We start from the raw sequence: 10,789 nt of genomic DNA, 5'->3' as shown, positions 1-10,789 counted from the left end.
ACCTACTGTCATCTGATTGGACAAACATTAATTGCAAAAGGGTTTTATTAATAGGCAAACAATTAAATGCTTTTAAGGAGGAAAACCCGTATGGGATTACAAAATATAGATATAGACTGAAAAGAAACATCACAGAACACAGTAGTGGCAGTTCTAGTGCCACACAAGTCATATGTCTCAACATCTGTACATTATCTAGGTTGAAGTGTGTAACTCTGGATTGCAGTTTGAAAATAGGCTGCTGTATTACGTTCAGGTGTAATGATAATGATATAGCATTTAGGGAAGAAGTAACCAAAGAGTATACCATACAGACTGCACAGCACAGAGAAAGGATTGACGGAGAGTGTGTGCTTTCCTTTGGTAGACAGGTGCACTGTCAGAGAGATGACCCAAGAGATGAAGAAGATCAGCAAGCTGAAAGTGATAGATTTACCCTCGTTGTAGTTTTTGGGCAGGTCAGTTCCCATGTAGGCAAAACTAAAGCATGCAATACCCAGCAAAGCGGCAAACAGTACTATCACATAAAAGATGGGGATGACTCCATATGTGCAATCCAAAATTACCTCGCTATACAATGTTAGCTGATTGGGCCTGGGTCCTTCAATGGCTATCCACAAAATGCACAGAAACAGCATTATGACAGTGGTTGTGGTAATAGTGATCCACTGACCACCGTGCTTGACCCAGAAATCATACGCTTTGGGCAGTTTGAAGATACAGACAATCTGGAAGGAGCGAACAGCAAGACAGGACAGGCAGGCCACATAGAAGACTATAAACACAGAATTGCGTAAGGTGCAGATGGCCTCTGTTGGTTTGCCGATGTAGAGGAAGATGCTGGAGGAGGACATGGACAAGCAACACAACATGAAGAAGCAGAGCCTCCCACCAGCTGACTTTACCACAGGGGTGTCATTCTTACAAAGGAACAGAACCAAGATGGCCATTGAGATGAGGATGATGGAAATGGCCTGGAACATCAGAAAAATGGCCAACGGAGCATCAGAATGCAGATACTCTATAGAGCGCTTAGTGCATGAGGTACTGCCATTCCTGGCCCACTCATCCTTTTGGCATGCTATGCAGCTGTAGGGATCGGCTGTTGGGAGAGGAAGGGAAGAGAAAGTCTGGGTGACAGATTCTAATATGCGTACAGATCATTTTTGTCATGTGATTCATAGATCATAAATGGTGCCAGGTGTTCTTTCTGACTGATTGACCTGTCAAGGAAAACTCCAGGCAAAAACGAAGTCATGTTGCTCAGTACCTGTGTGGTTGATGTACTTTCCATCAGAGCAGATCTCACACTCAAAACAGCAGGTGTGGAAGCCAGTTTGAACTCTTCTGGAGCCAGATTTACACTCACTAGAACACTGCAGAACTGGAGCCTGCAAGAAGTAGGAACAGGTTAAAATATCACCGTGGAAAAGACCAGCATCAGTTATCACTAATTTGAATACCACGCAGTGTAATGTATACTTGCATGCTTTTGAAGAATTTAGTACTAACTTTTGTGCCCGCAAACCAATGTATGAGAGTTTCATTAATATGGAAGCTTGGTGTGGGGTTGGTAAGATATGAGCCAATATCCACATTAGAACATGTTTTATTTTTGCAGTCCCAGTGTACAATGTCGTAATGAGCCGGTGGGTCCCCGTTCTCATCAAATTCTATACTTTGATTGTCCAATTTGAATTTGACCTGTTTTAGTGCCTCTGTGACCTGGGAATGCAAGACAAAATGGTAAAATAAAAGATGGCGTCAATCAATAACCATCTTTTTGGTGATGGGGTTGACCAATAGACTTCATGCTGAAGGAGATGCAGCTCACTTACCATGTAAGGATAAGCAATGATTTCTGAGTTGGCACAGTTCCATGTCCCACACCGCAAAGCATTGTGGAGTGCATGAGCCACAGCATACACTGCAGAGTAGATGACAAAACTGTATGTCGGGTCCTCTCCAATAATTGTCTGGGCACTGGTGGAGTTGCAGTCAGAGCAAATCTGACCACATCTTTCTTTTAAGTCCATGTCAGTGCATGCATTCTCATGTCTGGATTTTACTGTGTTGTTAATGAACTCATCAAATCCTCTCAGGTCCTTGTGCCTCTGTACAGTGATACCTAAGACCGTCCCTATCCTCTCAATCTGACTCTTCTTGATCAACTCTTGGTTCATGGACCATGTCTCACTAGCGATCCATATCTTCTCCTTCACTCTGAGATCTATGGCCTTTTGGATGAAAGGAATGACAAACTCCACATTAGCAAAGACTACAATAACCTGGATATTGAACATGGCTATGTTGTTGAATAGACACCCTATTAAGGATTGGTTTTGGGGAATGGTGTCTTGGTACGCCAAACAGATGTTAGCTGGTCTAATCTCATCCTGAAAAACTGTCAAGGCATCTCTGCTGTAGTCATTGTCACCACCGATGAAAGCCACCCAGTTCCAGTTAAACTGTCGGAGTATACGGACTATAGCCGCCACCTGATATTTGTCGCTGGGAATGGTTCGGAAAAAGGAGGGAAATCTGTTTTTGGAGCTCAGTTGGACACTTGATGCCCCATGAGTCACCTGTTGAAGTAAAACACAAAACGATAATGCTTTTGTGAGAACAAGGATTGTAAGATTTGAACAAGCATCACAGTACAGGTCCATTTATATTGCAGTGTTCTACAGACCCATTCCTGAAGAGTACAAACAAGGCAGCTACTGTATAAATAGCACCATCATGAGGTTATATTGTGCCATAAAATACTACTTACCATTGGAATCATCTCAGACATGTACAGAGGGGCGACACTGATGGTTTGGCTGCTTCCAAACGGGCCAGTGACTGAGATGACTTTAGGTCTATAGTTTGTACCGTTCCACACAGGGATGGCTCCTCTTCCCTTTTGGGTCAGAAAGTCCAGAGCAGCCCCATAACTGAGCAAGTCTGAGCAGTAGTCAAAAATCTCATAGCCCAGGCTGACGCCAGGCAACAGCAATGTGGAGTTGTTGATCTCTTCAATAGCAAACCTCATGACTTGAATCTGCTGGTAGCTTGCTGAGGAAAACGTAAACCTGGGATGTAGAAGGTTGCAGAGTTTTACTGTCAATGTGTGCAACAAAAAGTTTGACATTTACAGTAGTTTTTTCCCCCAATGGTGAAAGCAGACTTTGCCTTACCTGTGACATTGAAGCACCTCAGGTTTTCTGTTTTCAGTGTCAGTCACTGTACCAGTCACTCCATACTTCTCATGCAGCTGGAATAGTCCTCCCAGAATGTAGTCTCCATCCAGGCTGAGTTGTGGTAAAGAGGAGCATGTGTCACTTTGTTTCATCAGGTGAAATGACACCATCACCACAAGAAACAACATTGTAGGTTTTAAAATAAGAGTGAGTTGTTAGAGCAGAGGCTGAAATGCTCTCCATCTACTGAGGTGACTGATACCAATCATCTTTCACTGTTTTACATGTTGTGTTACTTCCTTGTTTTTGTTCTGTGCTTCAGATACCTGGATAACCACATCCACCATTCCATGGTCAGGCTATTATGGAAACATGTCTTGAGGTTTATGAAAATATCTGTCAGGTCTTTCACACATCCCTTTATACAAAATAATATGACATTTCCACCAGAGGAGGCTGGTGGGAGGAGCTATAGGAGGACAAGCGCATGAATGGAATAAACGGTAGCGGTGTGTGGGTAAAATCACCGGGGAAGCCAAGCCAGAATAAAAAGCCATATTACAACCTATGTGTTGTGATAATTGCGTTGTTTACTCTGTGTTAGTTCATATGCCTTGACACCGTGATATATAGGCCTAAGGCTGAGACAATAAGAAGACACAGTGGCAGAATAAATTCAACCACACCTTCGTTTCTTCACAAAACCAGAGATCAACCTGTCTGGTGAAGTCCACAAAACATATTGCATGTACCAATCAGTTACATGACCTACAGTATGGTCAAGCAAGTTAATGTTTCTGACATTTTCGGACCACTAAACAACTATTGAATGAGAACCACTGAGAGTTACCGCAAGTCACAAAGACAACAGGAGCTGCTTCCCCTATTCCAGCACCATTTAAACTTCATCATTTCAATATCATCAAATCACCTCTGCTTAGTCTAATACAGTGACAACTAAAAGATACCAAAAACTATTTAGTCCAATCAACATAAGAGAAATATGATGTAGTCATGCGCGTTTGTGCAAATAGAAAAAACATGTTGATTCACCATACTTGTAGAGAAACGCCAATGTTTCAAGCTATTTTGTGGAGATGGCAACAAGTGGTGCATGAACAGTGTCTTTCAGATGCAAATGATGATGAACATATGTAAATTACATAATGCTGTCTGGTCCAAAAGAGTATGACATTGATGCCGCCAGTAGCATTGAACGCAAAGCAAGCCAGCGAGCCTTTTGTATAAAATAATAGCCAATCAGTGTAGATCAACTGTGAATGGTCGTGGCGCACACAAAAAAATGTCAAGGGAAGTCAGTTTGGATTTGGCTTCACTCCAATCACATTGCATTGAGAGCAAACATTGACAGAAGCTCGTTGTGCATCTCATTGTATTGTTGTCCTCCGGTGGCTAGCTAGTTATCTAAAATTGACCCTTTCCTAAATTAGTCATGGATGATAGGGATTTGGACTTGTGGTTTTACTTAATTCTCCGTACTGGCCAATGATTATAATGGCGATTCTGATTGTGATCGACAGTGGTGGAAAGTAAAAATACTTTGAAGTACAACCCTTTTGGGGAGATCTGTACTTTACTATTTATATTGACTTTTTATTTGACTAGTTATTCCTAAAGAAAAAACACTTTTTACTCCCATACATGTTCCTTGACACCCAAAAGTACTGGTTACATTTTGAATGCTTAGCAGGACAGAAAATGTTCCAATTCACAGACTTATCAAGAGAACTCACGGTCATCACTACTGTCTCTGATCTTGCAGACTTACTAAACACAAATGCTGTTTGTAAATGTCTGAGTATTGGTGTGCCCCTGGCTACCCATAAATAAATAAGAAAATAGTGACGTCTGGTTTGCATATACAAGGAATATGATTCGATTCATAGCATTTACTTTTGATACTTAAGTAGATTTCAAATAAAATACTTTTAGATTTTTACTCAAGTAGTATTTTACTGGGTGACTTTTACTTAAGGTATCTTTACTTTTAATCAAGTATGACAATTGGGTACTTTTCCCACCACTGGATATAGATCAGATTGGTTGAGGTTACTGTTGAGATTCCAAAAAGACAGTTTACCTTCCCACTGCTCTATTGTACGTGCAGGACTTGGCGCTTTGCTTTGAAGTGGATTTCATGACAGTCATAGTACAGTGCAGGTAGAGACGCTGTGGAACAGAGTATGAGATATATATATATATATATATATACACACACACACCTATTCACTGGTGTTGTGGAAACATTTGTGTGCCATAAAAGGATATGGCCTAACCTTGGCAGTGATTTGGGGGAACAGGAAAGCATCCACAGTGAAGCGCAGGACATTTGACTCACTGGAGAAGAACTGGGACTGACTGCCTTTCCGCTTGCTGTCCACCATACATCTAAAAACACATACACGCGGATATACCCACCACTAGAATTGATTGATACAAATGCTATAGCTACATCCGTGTGAGAATTTAAGTGTTTGATTACCCAAAGTTGTGAATGACTTCAAGGCGAGGTGTGGCATTTGGGTCCTTGGATGTCGTAACAAAGCAGGAATCAACAAACACACTCATCTTTGGGGACAAAAACAGCGTAGGCTTTGAAGTACATTGGCTCCCCAAGCATGTAGCCCTCTTCTGATGACAACTGTTCCCATCGCTCTGCATTTGGAGAAAGATTTCCCCCTCACTCTCTGCCCCTTAAATCAACTTGCAAACTCTTGTAATAGGACATGTTTACCTACCATTGCATGCAGTGAGCCTAAAGATGTGTTTGCCATTCATACTCTTTAAGAGATTGATGTCATGCACCTCAGGTACATAGCCAACTTTGTAGTAGTGGAATCTGTTAAGGAAATGGATGGTAAACAGCAAAAACCACTCGTCCCACATTAGTAAGACTGAAGTATAAATGCCTACTGTAGGCTAGTCTAGTGGGCACTATACCGGTTATATATGCACTGAAGTGGGGGGGTTGAGTGGTATGGCTCTTATCACTGGCCCTTGTGGTTCTGGAGTTCTGGAGTGAGTTGGAGTACACCAGCTGGCCATTCATGGTCTGGAAGTCATTAACAGAATCAAGAGTACATATTTTAGGGTCAGTTTAAGAGTGTGCTCCTAATGGATAGTGAGGTCAAAATGTATCCCAACACATCTTACCGTTTGAGTACTGCCACAGTCATTCAGGTCATAATGGAAGTAAAAGAAAAGTGGGGTGACCCGGGTGACGGGGCAAGTGACCAGGAAGAGCATGGAGGCCAGACACCTAAACCCGAGCTGACCTCTGTTGATGCGTAAGGAGATCTGGTTGTACCCGCACCACACCTCCACTCCACGCGGATTACGCACGGGAGAGAAGTAGTTACGCTCTGGACTATTTTGTGGCGGAAACAAGAGGTTGGTCAAGATGCTGGGGAAACGTATTTTCCCAACGGCTGGTCTGAACAAGTCCCTATCGACGACGGGAACCGCCGAGTGCTGGAACATGGGAAGTAAGTAGTATGGTGGTTCTGACCGCTGGGCACCGATGGCATCGTCTTCCCCTATCCGAGGCCTGATCACCTCACGCACTGGTTCATTGCCCGGGAGGTGCCGCTCCGTAAATTGGTAGTCTTGATGCACTTGAGCCTCCCATCTGTCAACGTTAAAATCAGCTTCGGCTGATACTTGTGTGAATGGAAAGGCAGAACAAATCCATGCAAACAGACAAAACATCCACGCAACTTGGGCCATGTTCAAGCCGCAGAAATAAATAATAAAACTATGTAGTCCAGAGCGCCTCGTGGACACACTGTTGTTAGCAAACTAGATTGACCATTTAAAGATTAATCTTGTAGGCGCTTGATAATTGCGCTCACCTGGTTTTGGCGCAACAATTACGCACTTGGCACACACGGCGACGTTCGTTGCATGTAGGCAACTGGGCGTAGATTATTAATTAATGATTCGCTTCATTATATTTGCAATGATATATGAAAACGTATTTTGCATTGCCTACTATGTTACAATGTAAACTTTGAGTATGTAATTCAATTATCTATCCACCAGATGCCAGTATAAACTGTGCTCTCAATTTTACTCAGTGACTTGGGTGAATACAACACTTGACCTTCACCTGTTATATTCATATTCAATAACGCTCAACTAGGAAGACCGCAAATGTGTTGATGAACATGAGTCAAACGGTCCTAAATTAGTTGTAATTGCATGAAGTTTTATGGTATAGGTGACCATACTGCTGCGCCACCACCACCACCACCACACACACACACAGACAACATGTTGAACTAAACAGTATTTCCATTGACAACGGAATAGATGAACGGAGGATTGTGCCAACGTAAGCTGCGACCAAAGATACAGCTAGGGGCATAGGGTAGGCCATCAGGGCAACAAGAACCTGTCTTTAACACTTCCAGTAGCACCTTTTCATCAATCGTTACCTCCAGGAAGACACTGGTTCAAATACAGTGGAGACACTATGTGTACTGAGTGTAACCGTTTGATAGTAAACCACCAATGTATCTAGCTATAATGCTATGTTTACACTTTACTCAGAGCTGCCTGCTACTGTATATAGGCAACAATATAATATTGTCAGAAGAGTGCAAGACTATCCAAACAATGAGACTGATTCCTAATAAGTTCATGAGTAGCTACATCAACTTTGTGGTTCTTCATGGACATCATCCCCACCACACCCAACACCAGTTACACTCAGGTACAAAATAAGAATGAAATAACTTGAGGTCAAACGCAAATCTCAGATTTATTATGCCATGTCAGTGATCACTTAGTTAGCTTGCCACATCAACAGTTTGTCTTTGTGGTAGGCCTGCTACGGTATGCACATTGCTCAGATGAGGGTCTGTCGACTGAAAGCTGAAAAAAGCAGAAAGCTGTGATTTGCATTTGACCTTTGTGTGCAAAAGTATACTCTTTATTGTTATATATCCAACTTTATTCTTACCCAGTTTCCCCCATTCAGGCCCCGCCCAGTGGCTGACTTAAACTAAGTCAGTGTTTTAATACCACCTTTAACTGTTACATTTAGTCATTGCCCAACTTTCACCAGCAGGAAGAAGGCAACCAAACAAAAAACAGAAGAAAACAGGTTAATTTTTACCTTTTCTTTTTCTTGTTAAATAGTAATAAATACATGAGATGCAGTGGTTTATTTTTCCATTTTTTCTGAAGCAGGAGGGTTAAAAAGTTTATTTTTATTTATTTATCTGTCTGTTTGTTTTCTTTAGCAGCAATCCGAACATGGTTGAAAGTGGAGATAGCAGCCGAGAGAGAAGTTCACTTTTTTTTGACTTGATGGCAAACAGCACTCACAGAGTGTCGTGAAGGAGGGAGGGAAGGGGAGAAAAAGAGGAGAAAAAAAAGAGGCCAGAGAAGTCAGAGTCATGGGGGCTGTAGGGGTAAGGAGGGCATGAAAGTGTCCCCTCATAAGTATGTACTCCTCCCTCCTGCTATATATTGCCCCCCTCCCTTCCAACAGAAAAATGGGGCAGAGAGGAGAAGAGAGCGAGAGATCGAGACAGAGAGAGTGAGCAAGATTTGGCTTAGCATATCCAGAGTTACTCCAACCCAAAATGTGTGTTACGTTTCTGTAGTTTACGGTCCAAAACAAAAGTGAGTAAGAAAAGACAGAGAAAGAGGGTGAAAGAGTCTGGTTAGATGTTGAAGTAGAAGGCAGACTATTTTTTTTTAAACAACAGGGAAGCATTTTGGTTTTCCTTGTGGCAAAATGTTTTGTTGTTTTTTGTTCTTCTTGAATCACTTCCTCCTTTTGTGAAGAAGTTCTGTTCCCCCTCTCCTCTTGAAAGCGTCTCACTTCGTCAAATGTTTCAGCCTCCTCATCGTATAGTTTCTCACTGTGTGGTGACTACGGTTTTTGTCATTTGCTTCATTTTATTTCTATGATCTGTTTCATAGTTTCAGATATATAAGCCAGTGTCAAGCGAGAGAAGAAAACAAAATGTAACAAAAGTGTGTGTGTTTCGGGGGTGAGATATACTGAACTGAAAATACCAAACTAAAAAGACCCTAGTTTGTTTGTTTCTCTGTGTATGCGCAAGTGTTTTCTGTCCATCAGCAAATAAAACTAAACCTGTATAAATTAAAATAAAAATGAATAAATAAACCACCTCTCAATTTAGCGCTCTTCTGATCTCCCCACTTACCCTCCTCCTCATGTAGTGATGTTTAATAAATAAAACATGTACAATTAAACCTAGACTTCAGAAAAACTAAACAAAAACAAAGAAAAAAAAAAGATTTAAAAAATAGCATGAGGGTACTCTCTCGTGCCTCCTTAACCAACAATTATCACTTTTCAAACCATTCATTTACCTTTGTGGTCTTCATTCCAAAAAACAACCCAAACAACAAAAATCTCGCTGCAAACCTTTCCTTAAACCACATAAAATCAAATAATATAATAATAATAACAATAAAAACAAACTTATCTGAAACTTTCCATTCCAACTACTGAGCCCCGTTTCTTTCCTTCAACAAAAGAAAAACAAAGAAACTGAAAAAAGGATAAAAATGGTTTCAAAGCCTTCCCCCCTCTTACTCTCCCTCGACCTTCTCCCATGCAAAACAAAACTCCTTTGATATTTCACAAGTTTATCTCTGTAACTGTATGTGTGGCCGTATTTGTTTCAAACTCAAGTGTGTATAATGTGTATGCGTGTTGAAATTGTAATGTTGTCGTTGTTAAAATTGTATGGCTTTTGGAATTTGTTCAAGATTTATCAAGAGTTGGCCGCGTTCTGACCACCGCCTCCACCACTGCCGCACACACCCATCATGGTGGACTCCTCAGAGTCCGGCCTCCCCCCACCGCCCCCTACTCCCCTGGGTGGGGGCCCCCCGGTGAGCATCCCGCCCCCGACCACACTACCCTGGGGAGGGTTGTTATTGTTGTTACTGCCCGGGTAGCATGGGGGGATGTATCCAAGCCCGGAGGCAGCGACCAAGCTGTCCTGAGAGGCTGGGGGCTGGGCCAACTGTTGCTGGGAGCCGGCGGGGGGCGGCTGGGGGGCCATGACCGTCCTAGTCCGAAAGGCAGAGAGGCCCAGGTGGAGGTTGGAGGAGCCGTACTGGCTGGAGTCCAAGCTGGATGGGGGCGGCATGATGGAAGACTGACCCAGATGGTGGTGGTGTGTGAGGCTGAGCTCGATGCTGTCCGGCATCTGTGGGGAGGAGATGGGCATCAGGGGCTGGCCCTGTGAAGCCTGGCCCTGGGGCTGGTTCCCCTGCCCAGTCTGCCGCAGGCCCCGCCCATTGCCGTGGTGACCGCCGTAGATGGGGTGCGGGTGGTGGGGTTCCATCATGCCCCCGATGCCGCCGCCTCCCAGGAAGTGGCGCGAGTGCTGTGTGGCCGCCGGCTTGTGCAGCAGCAGCTGGGGGTATGGGGGGTCGCCGACGCTACTGCCGCTGTTGGACAGGGGACCCATGCCCCCCTCTCCACCCGGCCAGAGGCGCAGCTGCTGCTGAGATGGAGCCTTGGCATTGGGGGAGAGGAAGAGAGGTCATCGTTAGAAACACAGAATGCAGAATCTACAGTACATCATACA

At 43.2% G+C, this 10,789-nt stretch overlaps 2 protein-coding genes across 9 annotated transcripts in view; both read right to left on the bottom strand.

Moving 5' to 3' along the window:
* Window positions 1–27: 27 nt before the first annotated feature.
* LOC115176639 (taste receptor type 1 member 1-like) lies at window positions 28–7,068 on the bottom strand. 4 transcript variants are annotated; one of them, XM_029736769.1, is made up of 12 exons: window positions 6,360–7,068; window positions 6,147–6,258; window positions 5,945–6,045; window positions 5,689–5,861; window positions 5,483–5,594; window positions 5,287–5,375; window positions 3,183–3,296; window positions 2,777–3,077; window positions 1,839–2,585; window positions 1,513–1,725; window positions 1,271–1,391; window positions 28–1,102 (listed from the first exon to the last, which is right to left on the bottom strand). In XM_029736769.1, exons 3-12 carry the CDS (start codon window positions 5,978–5,980, stop codon window positions 192–194), a joined length of 2,817 nt encoding a protein of 938 aa, XP_029592629.1. In that variant the 5' UTR covers window positions 5,981–6,045; window positions 6,147–6,258; window positions 6,360–7,068; the 3' UTR covers window positions 28–191. The 4 variants fall into 4 exon arrangements, with proteins under 4 accessions (XP_029592629.1, XP_029592630.1, XP_029592631.1 ...); XM_029736770.1 differs by having other exon boundaries at window positions 5,689–5,774; XM_029736771.1 differs by lacking the exon at window positions 1,513–1,725.
* An 881-nt stretch (window positions 7,069–7,949) lies between these two features.
* LOC115176640 (dual specificity tyrosine-phosphorylation-regulated kinase 1B-like) overlaps window positions 7,950–10,789 on the bottom strand; it is a 73,518-nt gene continuing 70,678 nt past the window's right edge. For all 5 annotated transcript variants that reach the window (XM_029736777.1, XM_029736773.1, XM_029736774.1 and 2 more), the window contains exon 11: window positions 7,950–10,717. In XM_029736777.1, coding sequence (XP_029592637.1) covers window positions 9,965–10,717 — 753 coding nt within the window. In that variant the 3' untranslated portion in view covers window positions 7,950–9,964. The remainder of the gene's footprint in view (window positions 10,718–10,789) is intronic.

This window comes from Salmo trutta, chromosome 37 (assembly GCF_901001165.1).
Source record: "Salmo trutta chromosome 37, fSalTru1.1, whole genome shotgun sequence".
Classification (NCBI taxonomy): Eukaryota; Metazoa; Chordata; class Actinopteri; order Salmoniformes; family Salmonidae; genus Salmo; species Salmo trutta.
This window is presented reverse-complemented; position numbering and strand designations above follow the sequence as displayed.

Coding starts and splice junctions, on each gene's coding strand:
- LOC115176639 (XM_029736769.1), bottom strand. CDS start 5,980: ATGGCAAACACATCTTTAGGCTCACTGCATGCAATG. Junction 5,595..5,688: donor GAAGTCATTCACAACTTTGG/GTAATCAAACAC, acceptor ATGTGTTTTTAG/ATGTATGGTGGACAGCAAGC. Junction 3,078..3,182: donor GAGGTGCTTCAATGTCACAG/GTAAGGCAAAGT, acceptor TCTACATCCCAG/GTTTACGTTTTCCTCAGCAA.